Source organism: Danio aesculapii, chromosome 8, assembly GCF_903798145.1.
Source record: "Danio aesculapii chromosome 8, fDanAes4.1, whole genome shotgun sequence".
NCBI lineage: Eukaryota > Metazoa > Chordata > Actinopteri > Cypriniformes > Danionidae > Danio > Danio aesculapii.
The window spans coordinates 46,592,256-46,613,668 of record NC_079442.1 but is presented as its reverse complement, the minus strand read 5'-3'; the positions used below and the strand labels follow the sequence as shown (position 1 = coordinate 46,613,668).

At 35.3% G+C, this 21,413-nt stretch overlaps 1 protein-coding gene across 1 annotated transcript in view; it reads left to right on the top strand.

Moving 5' to 3' along the window:
- abtb1 (ankyrin repeat and BTB (POZ) domain containing 1) overlaps window positions 1–17,670 on the top strand; it is a 21,420-nt gene extending 3,750 nt beyond the window's left edge. Inside the window, exons 3-12 of the mRNA XM_056464098.1 lie at window positions 333–388; window positions 2,218–2,362; window positions 3,398–3,557; window positions 6,035–6,080; window positions 6,159–6,275; window positions 8,167–8,279; window positions 10,362–10,460; window positions 10,656–10,823; window positions 12,437–12,637; window positions 14,267–17,670. Coding sequence (XP_056320073.1) covers window positions 333–388; window positions 2,218–2,362; window positions 3,398–3,557; window positions 6,035–6,080; window positions 6,159–6,275; window positions 8,167–8,279; window positions 10,362–10,460; window positions 10,656–10,823; window positions 12,437–12,637; window positions 14,267–14,473 — 1,312 coding nt within the window. The 3' untranslated portion in view covers window positions 14,474–17,670. The remainder of the gene's footprint in view (window positions 1–332; window positions 389–2,217; window positions 2,363–3,397; window positions 3,558–6,034; window positions 6,081–6,158; window positions 6,276–8,166; window positions 8,280–10,361; window positions 10,461–10,655; window positions 10,824–12,436; window positions 12,638–14,266) is intronic.
- Window positions 17,671–21,413: the final 3,743 nt, after the last annotated feature.

Sequence of the window (21,413 nt, the reverse complement as noted above, 5' to 3'; positions counted from 1 at the left end):
AAACTAAATATTTACATATATCTTTATAATTTGCATTAGATATTGAATATCTAATCTACTTGCGTGTATTTGTATAAAAATTAAATATATATATTTAATAAAAAATTAAATATACATATATATATATATATATATATATATATATATATATATATATATATATATATATATATATATATATATATATATATATATATATATACACACACACAAGCTTTTATTTTATAAATGTGATTTATCAGGATTAATCTTTTTACAGCACTGTTTTCTTTTTCTATATATTTTCTTTTATTTGTCTGTGATGTACGTTGTGATTTCTCTTCTGTCTTCAGGTATTATGCATGTCTCTGTGGACATGAAGAGCTGGTGCAGTACCTGCTCGCCAACGGTAAATGCTAAAACCATAATACATCATTGACCAGGGAGTTATGATCTGTCAAATATTCAAAATGAGAACTGTTAATAAACATTCAGGTAGTAAAACTAAATGTAATGAGAGCTCTTAAGTTTTTTATTAAACTTACATAAGGTTTGTGCTTTTTTTATTGATTGAGTTAGATAGTCAAGTAAATATTTATTACCACAATGTATGAAATAAAAACAAAAAGCACCAGCATGTTTTAACATTTATGTAAAATTACTTAAGATTTTCCTTGCAGTTATTAATCAATGTTTCCCATTAAAGACAAGGATAACAGTTAAATTAGTTTCTATATTAATTATATTTATTGTTTAGGTTTCTGTTTTGTTTTTCTACTATTTTTTGGTTCTGTTCTGGGAGTGTAAAATCCCACCTTTGGATCTAAAGCCACTAATAAAAGGCTATATTCTCAACAAATGGCAAACCGAATGGGATCAGTGCTCAGAAAATAAACTTTTTGAAATTCAGCCAGAAATAGGAAGAAAATCTAATTTTTTTTAAAGTCAAGACATGATGAGATTGTTTATACAAGATGCCGCATTGGACACACGGGACTCACGTGAACATTTACCAAAAATGTCTATATTGCAACAGAAAGCAAACTGTTAAACATATTCTTGTGGGGTGCCCCATTTTTAATGTTATCAGACAGCAATTTTTGTCTGGACAGACTTTAAATGAAATATTTTTAAATGTAAATCCATCTAAAATTGTACAATTTTTATCAAAAGGAAACCTTAAAAAACTGTTTTAGATTTTTATCTTATATAAAATAATAATAATAACAATAATAATAATAAATATTATTATTATTATTATTATTATTATTATTTATGCATTTTACCTTGTATATTATTTATTGCTCTTGATTACTTTTAATTGTTAGAATATTTTTATAATTATAGAAAATTCGTATTTATAAAACGTGGTAAATTTGATCTATTTTTTGCCATGACATAGCCATAGAAGCTGAAATAGCAATAAAATTAAAACTCTCTCTCTCTCTCTGGTTCTGTTCTGAAAATTATTTAATGTTTAAGCACAATTTTGTATTTATTTTATGTATTTATGAATTTATGTTTATTATTTTTTGAGAAATAATAAGTAAATGTGTAAAATAATTTAAATGGTCATTAATTAATTAATTCATTCATTCATTTTCTTTTCGGCTTAGTCCCTTTATTAATCCAGGGTCGTCACAGCGGAATGAACCGTCAACTTATCCAGCACGTTTAACACAGCGGATGCCCTTTCAGCCACAACCCATCTCTGGGAAACACCCATACACACTCACTCACGCTCATACACTATGAACAATTTAGCCTACCCAATTCACCTGTACCGCATGTCTTTGGACTGTGGGGGAAACCGAAGCACTCGGAGGAAACCAACGTGAACGCAGGGAGAACATGCAAACTCCACACAGAAACGCCAACTGACCCAGCCGAGGCTCGAACCAGCAACCTTCTTGCTGTGAGGCGACAGCACTACCTACTGCGCCACTGCGTTGCCGTTGGACATTAATTCATATTATTATAATATTTGTAAGATTATTTGATTATTAAGTTAAAAGTTTGATACTGATTAGAACTTGAAGTGGCGATGAGGTCTTAAAACATTCTGAGAAAGTCTTGAAAAATGTATTGAATTTACCTTTTGGATTCCTGCATATACCATGTTTTAAAAAGTTTTAGAAAGTTCTTGAATTTGATGCCCATGAAAGAGTGCGAACCCTGGTTTTAAGTGTATTTCCAGTATTTGTGCAAGTAATCCCAGGTGTGTGTTTTGTGCGGCAGGAGCAAAGTGTGAGGCGAACACGTTTGACGGTGAGCGCTGTCTGTACGGAGCTCTGAGTGACGCAATCCGCCGTCTGCTCAAAGAGTACAAGCGCATCACAGCCAAGGCCATGCAGAGAGACTATTACGACCAGTTCCTGCAGACGTGAGCATTACAAACACACACCACCACACACTCACTGCTTATGTTTTAAGTCAAGTTCAAGTCAAGTTGAGCTTTATTGTCATTCCACTACTTGTGTGGACATACAGTAGAAATGTTGTGTCTCACCGGACCACGGTGCTACATAAATAAATAAATCCCATCCAAAGATTTATGCACCAAACTGGAATATAGCATAGCACATTTGTGAGTAAAGCACATAAAATGAGTCAAAGAGAACAAAATCGTCACTTCCTGATAAACTGGTGGCAAATATCAACAAAGAAAAATGCAGTTTGCTGCATTAGCAGAAGCCACTGTGGGCCTTTTTTCTTATATATTAAATGACTTGCGCCTTAGAAGATGAAACGCAATGAGCGCAATCCAGTGGCTTTTGGAGGCGTGAGACGCAGACGCTCTAGACCAGGGGTCACCAAACTTGTTCCTGGAGGGCCGGTGTCCTGCAGATTTTAGCTCCAACCCTAATCAAACACACCTGAACAAGCTAATCAAGCTCTTACTAGGTATACTTGAAACATCCAGGCAGGTGTGTTGAGGCAAGTTGGAGCTAAACCCTGCAAGGACACCGGCCCTCCAAGACCGAGATTGGTGACCCCTGCTCTAGACAGTTCTGGAGGTAATAATACTGAACCAATGTGATGACAGACTTTGGCTGAGAGATTTTCGACTGACCAAAACAACCTTTCAGATGCTTTACAATGTGCTCACTCCACTGGTTTGTCCATTAACGCCATCCTGTCATGCACATTTTTATCATTACATGAGCTATTATATATATATATATATAATAAAAATCACATGATTTTTTTAATTTGAATGCTTGAATTTATTCAGTAAATGTGTTTCCAAGGAGTTTATAGGCATTTTCTTCTATCGGATTAAATGATTATCCTGCTCAAAGTGTCTTATGCACATTTTAAAAATGTATCAGCTTGACTTTGCAGCATTTTTATGCGCATAAAAGTGGAAACAATGTGGATGGAAACAGCTAATGTAATGTCTGCTTTTCTGCCTCAGGCTTCTGGAGCAGGGAAACTACAGCGATGTGACATTTGTGGTTCACGGGGAGATGTTTAAGGCCCATCGGTGTATCCTGAGTGCCCGGTCTGAATACTTCGCCCACATGCTGGAGACCAAGTGGAAAGGCAAGAGTGCCATTGCACTCAAACATCCATTGGTAGGCGCTGTTTCACTTCACACAACGCACTTATAATGTACTTATTCACAGGTTTCATGCTGTATAACTGCCCTGTAGTGTGTGATGGGGACTAGTGCATCCTAATTCATATTTACTAGTGACTAAGTGATGTATTATTTCTAATGCATACTAGTTGATGCTCAAGTATGAATATTTTACATATTAGTTGAATTATGCAAATTAGAAAGTAGGGCTAACTGATTTTTTGCCTAAAAATAATTATCTTGTAAAATGATGCCCCTTGACTCATTTAACATCAGTAAAGTCTTACAAACGTACTATAATCTAATTTTTTTTAAAGAATAATTATAAATCATTTTTTAGTTTTGGTTTTCAGCCAAGTGCATTAGTAATTTTTGATTTTGACCCAGAATTTTCATTTCAGTCCATCCCTATTAAGAAGTATCTTTTTTTTTCTTTAAACCCAGTCCAAGAAGTTCTGGACTTGTTTATGATGCATGCCTGGTTATGATCAAGTGTGCTGTTTTATGCAAGTGTGCAAATTAGGCAACATTGTTTTTCCTAAATTAAAATAATACGTTTAAATCAGTTTGAATTAGGTCTTATGAATTAAGAATAAAGAATCTATCACTGATATCAGCATGAGTAAAAACAAATCATCAATGACACTAAATTAGTCAAATGTGACTGTAAACATTTATAAAGTAAAAATTGGTATAAGACAATTATGTATTAATATACAGTTGAAGTCAGAATTATTAACCCCTCTTTGATTTTTTTTTGTTTTCCTTTTTAAATATTTCACAAATGATGTTTAACAGAGCAAGGACATTTTCACAGTTTGATACTTTTTTTCTTCTAGAGAAAGTCTTATTTGTTTTATTTCAGCTAGAATAAAAGCAGTTTTATTTTTTATTTTTTCTATTTTATTTCTATTCTATTTCTATTTTAAGGTCAAAACTATTAGCCCCTTTAAGCTATATTTTTTTCGATAGTCTACAGAACAAACTATCGTTATACAATAACTTGCCTAATTACCCTAACCTACCTAGTTAACCCAATTACCCAGTTAAGCCTTTAAATGTCACTTTAAGTGGTATAGAAGTGTCTTGAAAAATATCTAGTCAAATATTATGTACTGTCATCATGGCAAAGATAAAATAAATCAGTGATTAGAGATGAGTTATTAAAACTATTATGATTAGAAATGTGTTGAAATCTTCTCTCCATTAAACAAAAATTGGGGAAAAAAAATAAACAGGGGCTAATAATTCAGGGGGGCTAATAATTCTGACTTCAACTGTACAAAACATATTATTTTTTTAATAATATAAATATTAATTTAATAATATACATTATAATTATGTAAAAAATAATTTGTGTTATTGGGCGACGCGGTGGCGCAGTAGGTAGTGCTGTCGCCTCACAGCAAGAAGCTCGCTGGTTCGAGCCTCGGCTGGGTCAGTTGGTGTTTCTGTGTGGAGTTTGCATGTTCTCCCTGCGTTCACGTAGGTTTCCTCCGGGTGCTCCGTTTTCCCCTACAGCCCAAAGAAATGCGATACAGGTGAATTGGGTAGGTTTAATTGTCCGTAGTTTATGAGTGTGAATGAGTGTGTATGGATGTTTCCCAGAGATGGGTTGCAGTTGGAAGGGCATCCACTGTGTAAAACATAAGTTGGCGATAAGTTGGCGGTTCATTCCGTTGTGGCGACCCTGGATTAATAAAGGCACTAAGCCGAAAAGAAAATGAATGAATAATTTGTGTTATTGTTCAAGAAAATATTGAATAATATCTATCTATCTATCTATCTATCTATCTATCTATCTATCTATCTATCTATCTATCTATCTATCTATCTGTCTATCTGTCTATCTATCTATCTATCTATCTATCTATCTATCTATCTATCTATCTATCTATCTATCTATCTATCTATCTATCTATCTATGTAGGCGACGCGGTGGCACAGTAGGTAGTGCTGTCACCTCACTGCAAGAGTTTGCATGTTCTCCCTGTGTTAGTGTGGGTTTCCTCCAGGTGCTCCGGTTTCCCCCACAGTCCAAAGACATGCGGTATAGGTGAATTGAAACTAAATTGGTCGTAGTGTACGAGTGTGTATGGATGTTTCCCAGTACTGGGTTGTAGCTGGAAGGTCATCCGCTGTGCAAAATATATGCTGGATAAGTTGGCGGTTCATTCTGCTGTGGCGAATAATTAATAAAGGGACTAAGCCAAAGGAAAATGAATGAATGAATGAGAAGGTTTATCTAGGATCGAGAATCCAGTTCTAGTTCTGTCACCTATATTAACACATTTACTTTAGAAAGCATTGCTAATCTAATACTGCTGTTCATTTCCTCCTGTACAGCTTAAAATATCTTCTCCCTAGAGCTGCGTTCGATTAAGAAGAACACTGTCTTCTCTCTTATATCTTCATCAGCACTCTTTGAACTGTCATGATCCTAATGCGTCAACTTTCATTTCCTTTTTTTAGGTCAATCCTGCTGCATTTGGTGCGATTATGCAGTATTTCTACACCGGTGAGCGTCAGACCAGACTGTGGTTTAATAACAGGTGCCAGATACTGTTTTTCTTCACATGCTGCTGTTTTTTTTCAGGTCGTTTGGATATAGATGTGAATTATGTGGAGGACTGCAAGCGTTTGGCCAAACAGTGCAAGATCGGCGAGCTCATTGAGGAGCTGGAAGTGAAGTGCAAACAGGTTTATGAGTTTGGTGAGGAGCCTTTGATATCTGGCATGATCATTTGAAATTTTATTCAAATTATTAATTAGCTTTATAGGCTACAAACCAAAAAAAAAAAAACTGAATGCATTGATGCAACATTAGGATTCATCTGATAACAAATATTGTCAAATCTGAATTATTCTGAAATAATATTACAAGATTGTGTAAAACTGAATTTTCAGGATCGGAGTCACATGATCCAGGAATCATATGCTGATTTAAGGCGCAAGAAATGTGTCTGATAATATCAATGTTGAAAACATTTGTACAGCTTCAGGGTCTTGTGGAAAATCATGATAATTTTTTCAATGTCGTTTAAAGAGTGGAAAGTTAATTATTAGATTTTTAGAGAATCTTTTTTCCTCTTTTTAGACTACATGTAGGCTAACTCTCACGATACTTAAACTGAACATTTATTTATAAATATACTTTTTTATTGATTGATTTTATTTGACTCCATCCTTCTTTCATTTTCCTTTTTTCCCTAATTCATTAATTTATTTTATTAAATTTATTTTATTTTTGTTTTAATTTCTTTATTTTCCCCTATGGGAAGTCAGTTGCTTTAATAACACTAATATAATTTAATAACACTAACTGATTATTTACAAAATTAATGTTTTGATTTTTGACATTTGTGACAAAAAATGTAATATAGTAAAAAATTATCTTTTTTTTTTTTAATAATGAACAAAAAAATCTTTTATAACATTACAAATATTTTTATTTCATGCATTCTTGCTAAAAAAAAAACTAAATAATACAAATATTTTATTAAAAAAATGTAGCTACAGCGGGAGAAATATTGAACATGTCATGTTTTTTCCTGGGAATAATATTTCTATGGGAGCTGTTGACATGGAATTGAAGCAGATTTTGGTAAAAACCCAAACAATACAAACAGAAAACAAAACAGAAAAATGAGTTATGCGAAATAACAGTGGAATGGCACAAGGAAAAAGTACTGAACTATTGAAATGTAATAAAAGTTTTTTTGGTGACAACAGCTTAAAGACGCCTCTTATATGGAGAATGAAGTCACATGCATTGCTCAGGTGTGAGTTTCTCACAGATTTCAACACAGTATAAAAATCTTGATGGTTCTGTGGGTCTTGTGTATCAAATCTGATCTTCAATTTGTATTTTCTATTGGATTTAAGTCAGGTGATTGGCTGGGCCATTCTACAGCTTGATTTTTCTTTCTCTGAAAGCATTTGAGAGTTTCCTTGGCTGTGTTTTGGATCATTGTCTTTCTGAAATGTCTACCCTGATTTTATCTTCATCATACTGCAGATGTAGATGTTGGACTGAAGCAGCTAATATTCGTTTACAATGACGAAGGGTCGAGGGTTGCTGAAGAACTACTGAAAGATTTCAGCTGCTCTCTGGGCTTTCACTCTCTTTCTACCTCCCTTTCTTCATGTGATCGATACTTGTTCCCTGTGTCATTTAATTTTATTGCACAGAACTTCATTTGTAAACTGATCAGATTTGTTTTCTTCGCATATATGAATTTATTTGGTTGTTACCAACATCCGGTGAAAATTTCTAGTCAACAGCACCTTTAGAAATGTTTTCTGAGAAAAATGATGACGTATTCAATACTTATTTCCCCCACTGTATACATATTTTATTGTTCAGTGTTACTTAATGATGACTAATTTTAGTCTTTAAAAATGTTACAATAAACTGATGATAGCTGCACAGTATACATTAATAATAATCTGACCATTATTTTTCCTTCTACAGTAATGCCATTTCTTTCTAAAATTCACCACAAAACCACAGTAATTTCATCACTTTTGTGAAAACGGTTTACTGCAGCTTTAGTGAATCAGTTATGAATCATATTGAAATTAATCTTCTTTCTCTCGGTCAGTGTCCAATAAGCCAGGGACGTGTGTGAAGGTGTTGACTCTGGATCCGCATGACTTCCAGCTGCAGGACGGCATGGCTCTGCTGGCTGACAGTGCACTTCCTGCCGAGCTACGGGTAAGAGGAAACACACACACACACATTTCTCACACATCCAGTCCTACAGCCCTTATCATCACTATGATCATTCATACATGAAGCATTCGTGAGAGATTGTGTTCTCTAGAATTATGGGATGTGTGGTTGCTGAGCAACTGGTAGCTAAATTAGTAGTATTCAAAATGTCAAAAGCTGTTTGAGCTCAAGGCTTTTCATTTAAGAGCCGCTCATCTTGAGTCATGAGGAGCAAATCTGCAAACTACAAATGCTTTTTCAGTTTTTACACTTTAGCTTAAACTTTTATTGTCCATTCAGCTTAGTTTTTCACACCGGTGACCATAAATACATCCACAACAATACTTAAACACACATAACACAGTAGCTATGTTTCCATACACCTATTTTTATGCTCATTTTGGAATAGTACGTTAAAAAATGATTCATGAAAATGCCAATAGGAGCTTACAACTTATGCACAGGATAACATTTGTATTTGATGAAACTATGTGCATAAATTACGATAGAAACACATTTACTGAATAAATTCCAACATGCGAATCAAAGAGTCGTGGTTTAGCAGATCAGGTGATAACAAAAATGTGTGCGATGGGACGAGATTAAATGACATTCTAAAATTTCTTGCCATTCTAAAATCCCTCAGCCAAAGTCTGTCATCGAAGTGGTTCAGTGTTATTATTATTATATTATTATTACTTGCATGTCTCACATCTCCAAAAAGCCACTCTTCTTTGTAGGCACAAATAATGTATCATATAAGAATATATACATACAACAGTTCTGTCTGATTCTCGAATCTGATCGGCTGATAGCCGTGCAATATTTCGCAATATCAGAACTCGTACACCCTCCTCATCCTTGTGTATTACTCTGCCCACATAGACTGACAGCAGATCAATAAACTCACTACAGTTTGACAAATATTGTAGGTGTTGGACAACATAATGTACATTTGAGGCTTTTTAGGTGAGAATGTAGTTGTTTAGATTGCAACTATGCAGTTTATTTATGAGTATAGTGCCTATTTTAAAAATGTATAATTTTGGAGATTCAGCACATCGGCCTGTCATACTCAGCAGAGCAAAGATGGTTGACATGGCTACAGAGACCGCATAATAAGCCCTTAGGGGAGAAAAACAGCGTATGTTTCAAACTACAGCTGAACAAATTATTACAGAAGAGGTAAGTGACATTTTAAGTCGATCTTTCTCTTTTGAATGTTGTAGTGCTGTATTTATACCATAGTAATCTGCTAGTGTTTGCTTTGCTTTGGCTTTTTTGTGGTTAATTATTGTGAAATCCCGTTTCCAACAGAGAAATACTGGGAAATCTCTGTAGACTGATGGCATTTCATGCCGTTCAGCCTTATAATCTTAAAATGTGAGCAAAATCACCTGTTTTGTCATCACTTTAGACATTAAGCTAGAGAATCATTCAAATACTAGCTCTAAAATAACGTTGGTGAAGTAGCAACGGTTTCTGCTGTTCTGACGTCAGCTCCACACCACCACCAGTGTGCAGCATCCACTTGGATGATGCAACGGCAGCCACAAGACAACAGGGTTACACCCCTACTCTTTATGAGAAGTGCCACGGGATTTTTAATGACCACAGCGAGTCAGGACCTCGGTTTAATGTCTCATCCAAAAGACGGAGCCCACTGACAGTACAGTGTCCCCTTCACTTTACTGGGGCATTAGGACCCACACAGACCACTGTTTAAGCGCCCCCCTGCTGGCCTCACTAACACCACTTTCAACAGCAACCTAGTTTTCCCATATGGCCTCCCATCCAGGTACTGACCAGGCTCAGCCTTGCTTAGCTTCAGTAAGTAACTGGGTTGGGCTGCAGGGTGTATGGCTGTATACAATATACAATCTGTTAAAATGTCTTACTTGTGCAGAACTTTGCAGTTTTATGCATCTCTTACATGTCAGAATAAACTTGAATGTATTCTAAGGGTTAATAATAAATTATGTTTATCTTTTATTAGAAATTATTATAATCCACTGATTATACGGACAACACTGATCATGTGTTTTATATCGTGACTAATTGAAACTACTGCTGTCTGATTTTCAGGTCGGATACGGTCAGCTTCCATTTGATCTTACTGACAGTTTCCCAAGTTATCCTGACATCTGCTTCCGGGTGGAGGGTTATGACTTCCTGTGTCATAAGGTCACTATTTATTAATACTTATAATCATAATCTCTGTCTGTGGACGCTGGAACAGCATTATGGCTCCCCAAAACATCACTCTAATATCCATCTATTACTCAGAATTAGTTATGAGAATGATGCTGCTTTAATATTGTATTAGTGGTTTTGATTAAAAGGGCACTTGTGCTGATTGTGTGTGTGTGTGTGTTGCAGGCGTTTTTCTGTGGCCGCAGTGATTATTTTAAGGCTCTGTTGGAGGATCATTTCAGCGAGGGTGAAACTCTACAGACTCATCCCAGTATTCCTGTCATCACGCTTCATGATGTGTCCCATGATTTGTTTACAAGAATCCTTTACTACATTTATAGTGACAACACTCAGGTACACACACAAACACACACTTACAGTTGTAGTTACAGACACTGGGCTCTATTTTAACGAGCTAGGCACAAAGTCTAAAGCATGACGCAAAAGCATTAGGGGGTGTCTGAATCTACTTTTGCTATTTTAAGGACGGAAAAATACAGTTTGCACCCCAGCGCATGGTCTAACAGGGTTGTGCTTATTCTCTTAATGGGTTATTGGTGTGTTTTGAGCGTAATACTAGATTTTCTAGATTTCTAGATTTTTCTAATTTTCTCTTTACTAGAAAGAAAACAGTTAAACAGACCATCTGCAGTGCAAGGATAAAGAAGGAGCCTCCTCGATTTAGTCTCTTTACTTTACTTTTTACTTTACTCCTTTACTTTCTTGGTAAGGAAACAGTGTTGTACGCACTCCACTGAAGACATCCATTAACCTACATATTTAATTTCGTGTAAGCACAAAGATTTGTTTCTAAAGTATTTCTAAATTTAGTTCTAATTTCCAGCAAATGAATAAATGAGCAATAATAACGAAGTGTGGTCAAAAATTGTATAGTTGTATCCAAACACACGTCCTGTTCTTATGCCCCATATGGTGATGCATATGTCCAGTTCTTCAAAATAGCAATGCACCAACAATGCGCCTTAACACACTTTCTTTTTAGACTGGGACACCCATTATTGCGCCGGGTGTATGATAGGGTGCTAAACTATGTTTCTGAGTGCTGTTATCAGAAGGACAGAAATGAACAGGGGGTTGTTGGCACTTAAATTAGCAGAAATGTGGGAAAGTAAGTAAATCTCCAGCATTAAAAATTTATTTTTTTTATGAACGTGAAATGTGTTTCATAAAATACATTGCTTAATTAAAAATATCAATACTTTATTTTAATAACAGTACTTTATTATATTTTAATAATATAAATATATTATTATATTATTGTTATATTTCTGATATTGAAATATACATTTTATTAGCTAAAACAAATTTGAGTATAATTTACATATCTATAAATACATTTCTATCTATACTTCTATCAGTTAGGGTATATTTTAATTTTTTAACTTAATTAAATATTTCCCAAATTATGTTTACCCGAGCAAAGGAATTTTTCACAGTATTTCCTATACTACTTTTTCTTCTGGAGAAAGTCTTATTTGTTTTATTTCGGCTAGAATTAAAAGCAGTTTTACATTTTTTAAGACCATTTTAAGATTAATATTATTAGCCCCCTTAAGCTTTATTTTTCTTTATTGTCTACAGAACAAACCATCATTATACAATGACTTGCCTAATTAACCTAATTAAGCTTTTAAATGTCTCTTTAAAAAATATCTAGTAAAATATTATTTACTGTCATCATGGCAAAGATAAAGGAAATCAGTTATTAGAAATGAGTTATTAAAACTATTATGTTTAGAATGTAAAAATCTTCTCAGAATTTGTTAAACAGAAATTGGGAAAAATATATAAAGGGGGGCTAATAATTCCATAAGGGCTAATAATTCTGACTTCAATTGTATGCTGGGGTATGAATTACAGAAGTGGATAATTTAAAAAAGGATGATGCTTTAAAAGTCATTGAATCTGCTGTTCATAAAAGCGTGGGATCCCTGTGTGTTTTTCAGCTGTCTCATGAGAACGTGTATGAGGTGTTGTGTGTGGCCGATATGTACCTGCTGCCGGGTCTAAAGCGTCTTTGCGGCCGAACACTAGCAGCGCTGCTCAATGAGGAGAACGTGCTGCACATGTGGAGAACAGCCAAACTCTTCCGCCTGTCCCGTCTGGAGGACCAGTGCACTGAACACATGGCCAAGATCATCGAGAGGGTACTGCACACACACTGCACATCACTATCATTATTTATATATATATATATATATATATATATATATATATATATATATATATATATATATTAGGGGTGTCACAAGATTCATCGTTTTCATCGAGGTGAAAAGTTGTCTCGAGACGTTAGTATGATGGAGCGGTAAGGGTGAAATTAACATTGAAGACTGGAGGCAGGATTGAATTTGAACCGCAAATCAAGTGCTTTACACACACCTGGTAAGGCTGGCCTCTGTGTTGCACATGTCACTCAGTTGGGCGGGCTGGTGTGACATAACCGCTTTTTTTTTTTTTCTCACCGGAGTTCAAAGGCTGCTGCGTTATTATGTCCAAGGCTGCAACTGGCGCCATACAAATTAACCATGGACTTTACCACGCGATGGAATGTCACTTTAGATGTGCTGAAAGTCGCATTATTGAAGTGCAGTATAGATATGTAAACACCGCAATCAAACTATTATTATTGTGTAGGACTTTTAGCTACATTTTGCGACAGGACAATTCACACAGCTGTTTGACACTTCTTTGCACCTACACACATCTCTAAGCGCAGACACAAACTGAACTGCTGGAGACTAAACACACCCGGCTTTATCATTACCAAACACGTTTATGCTGTACGGAAAAAGCAGATGTTTTCTTTTCATGGTTCAAGTGACCAAATTTCGATGTTTTTGTTTATTTACTTATTGTACATGTACAATAAAAAAAAAAAAAATCACATAGATTCCGATTTACTCATATCAGATTCAGGCCTTAATTGTTTATATCATATGTGGAAATGTATCCGATTCCGATATGTATCGTAACCAGATAACGTACTATTGGACTTCAGCAGAGTTCCAAACCTTACATCTTATATACTAGGACAAAAAAAGCTTTTATATCGCCATGTAGTACAAGGTTTAAGCATGTTTAGCGAGAGAGAGCAACATCCGCCTCACAATATAAACTAATATAAAACTATTGCATAGATCACGTGCATAAATCACGCCAAGAACCTGAAATTAAAAAAGCTACTGGTTTAAAAAAGCCTAGATTAAAAGATGGCAAAATGAAAACTTTTCTGTCATAAACTATAGCAAAACAACTTGTCAAAAAGAATAAAATAAAATGAAACCATCATGCTAACACATTAAAAACAGGAACGGAGTAAAGAGCGCTTTTTTATTATCAGCTGTCAGTCAGCGCCCGCTCTTTTTTTTTTTTTCTGGTCATTGCGCCTTTTGTTGGTGCTGTGTAAATGCAGACATTCGGATACTAGTTTTTGGAATAAAAATCTATTTTCCTTTTATTTATTAACAAATAATTTGAATTCATATGTTTCATTATTAAGGATTTCGTTTAAATTATGTAAAAATCTCGTCTCCTTCTCGTGAACCCAATCTCGTGTCTATATGTTGGGGATCGTGGATGAAAATGAAGAGGGGGGGTTGCACGGGCCCTTGATAACGTCTTTGGGGGCCCCCTAAATGTATGGGCCCTTAAAATCATCCTAACTACACCCCCCCACCGCCATCCCCCGCGGCGCCCCTGATCCCAACAGTCATATTATATTATAATTTGTATTTTTATTGCGATTGAGCTCAGAGATGTCCTCTTTGTTTCAGCTTGTTGAAAGACCAGAGTTTGCCGACATGATCAGAGAGGATGCTGGGAATGTGGCCGCCAGACAGGAGACGGACTCCATTCCTCTGGTGGACGAGATCCGCTTCCACATCGCCAGTAATGTTCAGACGTACAGCGCCATCGAGGAGGCCAACCAGAAACTGAGCGCCCTGGAGCTCCTGCTTGCCAGCATCGGCCTGGAGTGCTGAAAAACACGTTAAACACTGCACACATGACCTGCAGAAACACAGCTGAGCACACATCACTTGTAGCAAACTACTATAATCGAGTCTAACCAAAACCAGATACTTAAACATATGGCAAGCCAAGTTAGCCTAAAACGATCCCAGCGTTACTTGACATAATTGCATGTTTACTAGTAAGAATTACAGCTGTACGTTGAGTTTTTACAAGTAATTAGAGAGCTCTCGAATTCAATTATTTATAGTATTATTCGTAATAGTTCTAATTCCAGTTAGAGAGCTCTTTTAATGAATGTTTACTAGTCATGCGTCTCCATTACTTTCCGTTCATTTTCTAAAGGGATAGTTCACCCCAAATATTAAAATGTACTCTCTATTTGCTCTTCGTTAAGTGGTTCTAAACCTTTATGAGTTTCTTAATTCTGTTGAACACAAAAGAAGGTGTTTTGAAGAATGTTAAAAACCGGTTACAATTAACTTCCATAGTAGGAAAAACAAATACTGTTGAAGTTACAGGTTTCCAACTATCCCTTTAATTACAGAGCTCTGATGTTGAATTTGCATTAGTAAAATACCAATTAGAGAAAACTACAATTAAGTTCGTAATAGTTATAATTCCAGTTAGAGAGCTCTACCATTAAATGTTTACTAGTCATGCGTCTCCATTACTTTCCGTTCATTTTTTAAAGGGATAGTTTACCTCAAAAGTGAAAATTTACTCTTTAATTACTATTCGCTTAGTGGTTTCAAACCTTTATGAGTTTTTTTATTCCATTGAACACAAAAGAAGAGATTTGAAAAATGTTGGAAACCGGTAACCATTGACTTCCATAGTAGGAAAAACTAATGCTATTGAAGTCAGTGGTTACAGGTTTCCAACTGTTCAACAAAAGAAAGAAGCTCAAACAGGTTTCTGACAAGTAAGGAGAGAGTTTTCAATTTTGTGTAAACTGTACCTTCAATTATAGAGCTTTACAATTTAATTTGCACTAGTAAAAAAACAATTAGAGAAATTAGAAATGAATGTTTACTAGTCATGCGTCTCTATTACTTTGTTCATTTTTTAAAGAGATAGTTCACCCCAAAAATGAAAACGTACTAATTTCTGTTCAATAAGTGGTTCTGAACCTTTATGAGTTTCTTTATTTTATTGAACACAAAAGAAGAGATTTTAAAGAATGTTAGAAACAGGTAACCATTGACTTCCATAGTAGGAAACACAAGTAGTAATGTCTGGAAACCTGTAAAAGTCAATGGTTACAGGTTTCCGACTTTTTTCAGAATAACTCCTGTTCAGCAGAAGAAAGAAACTCAGATAGGTTTCTGACGAGTAAAGGAAGAGTTAATCATGACAGAATTTTCAGTTTTGGGTGAACTATCCCTTTAGTTAAGAGATCTGCAATTGAATTTTCACTACTAAAAAAAACAATTAGAGAGCTCTACAAATGATTTTTTACTAATCATGCATCTCCATTTCCGTTTCCGTATCTCCAATTTCTCAAGAGATCGTTAACGTTAAAATTAAAATGTACTCTTTAATTTCTATCCGTTAAGTGGTTCCAACCCTTTTCTTCATTCGATTTTGAAGAATGAAAACCGGAAACCATTGATTTCCATAGTAGGAAAAACAAATACCATTGAAGTCAATGATTACCGGTTTCCAACTTGTTCCAAATAACTTATTTATCTGTTTGACAGAAGAAAGAAACTCCAACATGTTGGTGACAAGTGAAGGACAAGTAAACGATGACAGAAGGTTCAATTTTGGTTGAACTGTACCTTTAATTATAAAACTCTGCAGTTTAATTTGCACTAGTGAAACAATTTAATTACAGAGAAATACAAATAAATCTAGCTATACTTAAAAATCTACAATTAAATCTAGATATAATTCCAATTAGAGATTTTAAAAAAATCGTTTCACTAGCGAAAACTCCAATTATTGAGCTCTTTATTTCCTTTTTTTACTAGTAACATTTACAGCGATCTCCAATTAATTGATTGCTAGTACAAATGCAATTACTGACTCTATAATTACAGTTTTACAAGTTTGAAAAAAACAAAAAAAATGCATTTAGTTGCATGTCTCGCAAAATACAAGACCTCTCTAATTATATCATTTAATAAAATACTGATTATTAATGACAGAATTGTATTATAGAGCTCCCTGATTAAATAATTAAATAAGAAGGAAATGCCAGAGCTCTGTAATTGAATAAACGAGCTCTTTAATTTCATGTTTACTAATTGATTGACATTATTAGTAATGAGAATTAAATCGTAAAGCTTTCTCGTTTCATTCTCAATATTAAAAGTGCAGTTATGACGAGTGACGCTGAGAGTTTTAGGCTAACACAGCTTGCCATATAAACGCACATAGAGTCTGGTTTATTGTATTGCAGTGGGGCTGTTGTGATCCAGTAAAGCTTCCCGCCTTTAGTTGTTTTCCACGAACAAACTCAAAGCTTGACATTTCCATGATTTCAGCGTCGATATTAACGTTCAGTTCTTTCCGATGCCTCGTTTTCCAGATGTAGCAGAAACTTTAGGTTATGAAGCTTCCAGTTAAAACAATATTACGTCATAGCTGTTACATCATCAAGTAGGGTTCGTTCTGGAACGAAAGATTTATTTCCGCGCGTTAATAAATAAGTTTGAACTCATGATAGGACTGTTAATCAGATCATTTATTTTCCTCTGATATTTGTGTGATAGATTGCCGTTAATTAAAGCACTCAGATTATTATTTATGCCTCTAAATGTGCGTTTACTCATGAATATATCTTCCAGCACTTACATTCCTGAAGCTTTGAATCTGCAGGAAAGGCTTATGCTAATGTGCATGCAATATTTGCATCAGTAAACCTGATTTAATCGTTCTCCTCAAACGTTTTCCTGTTTTGATTTTATTTTTAGCCTTTTATTTATTGTTTTATTCCGGTCTTAAATCGACACGTCGATGAGATGTGGATTATTTTGCGCTTGTTTTCCAATGCAGCACTTGGTGAATTTGTGTAAGATTGAGTTACTGAATGGGCTGCTCAGGAGAAACTCCCACAGGTGAGACTGGTTTATGAATATTCATGAATGTCCAAAGTCATCTGTTTACGATCTGATTGGTTGGCGTTTATATGAGTTTTTGTGGGAGGCTATGACTGAATGGGATGTACATAGGCGAGCAAAAATAAATATTATTTAATGTATTATTCATGTGTGTGTTTCATTTCACACACTTTTCCTTTTGTTCTTGTCATGCAATTATTTTATTTCACAGCTTTTTTTTAAATCAGTTTTTATCTTAATTAAAGTCTGGTTGGCTTTGCAAATGCCTAAGCCTAAAACAAAGATATTTGGTTTGATATTTTATATAATAGTTCAAATTATATATAATTTTTTGTAATAGCATAAATTGTCCAGAGTGTATGAGTGTGTGTGAATGTATGTGTGTTTCCCAGTACTGGGTTGCAGCTGGAAGGGCATCCGCTTTGTAAAACATGCTGAAATATTTGGCGGTTCATTCTGCTGTGGCAACCCCTGATAAATAAGGCACTAAGACGAAGGAAAGTGAATGAATGCACTGACATATTATTAAAAATGAATTATCACGATATTTGGAGTAAAGTTTAAAAGATTTAATGAAAGAACAATATATTAATATACACTCACCGGCCACTTTATTAGGTACACCTTACTAGTACCAGGTTCAACCTTTTGGCTTCAGAACTGCTTTAATCCTTCATGACATAGATTCAACAAAATACTGGAAATATTCTTCTGAGATTTTGGTTCATATTGACAAGAGACCATCACAGTTGCTGCAGATTTGTCGGCTGCACATCCATGATGTGAATCTCCCATTCCACTACATCCCAAAGGTGCTCTATTGGTTTGAGTTATGGTGGCTGTGGAGGCCATTTGAGTACTGTGAACTCATTGTCATGTTCAAGAAACCAGTCGAGATGATTTGCGCTTTGTGACATGGTGCGTTCTCCTGCTGGAAGTAGCCATCAGAAGATGGGTACACCGTGGTCATAAAGGGATGGACATGGTCAGCAACAATACTCAGGTAGGCTGTGGTGTTGACACAATGCTCAGTTGGTACTGATGGGCCCAAAGTGTGCCAAGAAAATATCCCCCACACCATTACACCACCACCAGCCTGAACTGCTGATACAAGGCAGGATGGATCCATGCTTTCATGTTGTTGATGCCAAATTCTGACCCATCAGAATGATGCAGCAGAAATCGAGACTCATCAGACCAGGCAACGTTTTTCCAGTCTTCTATTGTCCAATTTTGGTGAGCCTGTGTGAATTGTAGCCTCAGTTTCCTGTTCTTAGCTGACAGGAGTGGCATCCGGTGTGGTCTTCTGCTGCTGTAGCCCATCCGCCTCAAGGTTGGATGTGTTGTGTGTTCAGAGATGCTCTTCTGCAGACCTCAGTTGTATCGAGTGCTTATTTGAGTTACTGTTGCCTTTCTATCAGCTGGAACCAGTCTGGCCATTCTCCTCTGACCTCTGGCATCAACAAGGCATTTGCGCCCACAGAACTGCCGCTCACTGGACATTTTCTCTTTTTCTGACCATTTTCTGTAAACCACAGAGATGGTTGTGCGTGAAAATCCTAGTAGACCAGCAGTTTCTGAAATACTCAGAACAGCCCGTCTGGCACCAACAACCATACCACATTCAAAGTCACCTAAATCCCATTTCTTCCCCATTCTGATGCTCGGTTTGAACTGCAGCCGATCGTCTTGACCATGCCTAAATGCATTGAGTTGCTGCCATGTGATTGGCTGATTAGAAATGTGCTTTAACGAGCAGTTAGACAGGTGTACCTAATATAATGGCCGGTGAGTGTTTATTTTGCTTTAAAATTGTAATTTTTTTATATTTCTTTATTCTACGTCTCCTTCTTTCTGTTATAATAGTCAAAATATCTTTACTTCCAACCAAGCTTGAATAAAACAACATTGTAACATTTGTATTCGTTTTTGTGTTTACATTTTTAGCCTCAGTTTCAGTATCTTTATAATAGTTGTGTAGTATATGACTTTCTAATAAATGAATACAAATGTGTATAAACTTTATTTCAGACACTTGCCAATAAAAATGTTTCCAATTGAACTAGTTTTTATCTGTACTAAATTTGTCCTGCAGGAGGCGCTGCTTGTTCTTTTTAAATGCAGGATTTACATTTGCACACTGATAAATTCAAATAACCAGCATTGCCGAAGTTAAAACACAGACGTGTGACGTAATTAAAGGGACATTAAAAGTTACAACTCGCACACTACTAAATTCATTCATTCATTCATTTTCTTTTCAGCTTAGTCCCTTTATTAATCCGGGGTCGCCAGAGCGGAATGAACCGCCAAATTATCCAGCATATGTTTTATGCAGTGGATGCCTTTCCAGCTTCAACCCATCACTGGGAAACACCCATACATTCTCATTCACACTCATACACTACAAACAATTTAGCATACCCAATTCACCTATACCGCATGTCTTTGGACTGTGGGGAAAACCGGAGCACCCGGAAGAAACTCACGCCAACTCGGGGAGAACATGCAAACTCCACACAGAAATGCCAACTGACCCAGCCGGAACTTGAATCAGCGACCTTCTTGCGGTGAGGCCACATCACTACCCACTGCACCACACTATTTTTACTAAATATTATTTTTTCTCCAACTAAATATTTCCAACAGTCTCCCCCCATATGGACAACTGTAGAAAAGAGATGCGTAACTTGAGAAGCTCACAATGATAATGAAGTATGATCTTCCTCTACTCAGCCTAATGTTTTACCCAAATGAATAGTTTTGTGAAAGTTCAAATTTATTTCAAGAAATCCTCATTCTTATTCTCTTATCCATCAATTAAAATGAATATTTCTTCCAGTTCTTTTCTTTCATGTGTAGGTCATTAAAATAATTAAGTTAATAATAATAATAAGCTTAATGTTTAGATAACTTCATGTGTTCATCTGTTATAGTGACTAACTGTAATGTAGCATAGGTCAACTATAAAAATGTAATTTGTGATTTAGTTATATACAGTTGAAGTCAGAATTATTAAACCCTCTGGATTATTAGCCCCCCTGTTTATTTTTTTCCCCAATTTCTGTTTAACGGAGAGAAGATTTTTCAAGCACATTACTAATCATAATAGTTTTAATAACTCATTTCTAATCACTGATTTATTTTATCTTTGCCATGATGACAGTAAATAATATTTGACTAGATATTTTTCAAGACACTTCTATACAGCTTAAAGTGACATTTAAAGGATTAATTAGGTTAACTAGGCAGGTTAGGGCAATTAGGCAAGTTATTGTATAATGATGTTTTTCCTGTAGAATATGGAAAAATATATAAATAGCTTAAAGGGGCTAATAATTTTGACCTTAAAATGGTTTCAAAAAATTAAAAACTGCTTTTATTCTAGCCGAAATAAAACAAGTAAGACTTTCCCCAGAAGAAAAAATATTATCAGACATACTGTGAACATTTCTTTGCTCTGTTAAACATCATTTGGGAAATATTTAAAAAAAATAAATAGGGGGAGGTCAAATAATTCTGGCTTAAACTGCTTTAACATTCTGCATTACAGTTTAATGCTTCAAGTGCTTTTTATTGTTTATTTTGTCATTCAGTGCGTTATAGTCAGATTTTTATTTACGGAGATTTTATGATCTACTTACTATGTTTTGTCTTAAAAACATGTGGTGCTACCAAAGTAAACAAATTTAGTTACAAACTAACTAGTAGTTACCAAGCCTCTAGTGTGGACTTTACAGTTTAGGGTGTACTCCTTAAGGTCCTTAGCAAGAACTTATGAACAACTGGTGCAACCCCTCAACAAACACAAAACCTTCCCCTGAAGTTCCCATATGGTTATTTGTATTAAACCAAAATTGAACCTTCCTCAAACATTCGCTAA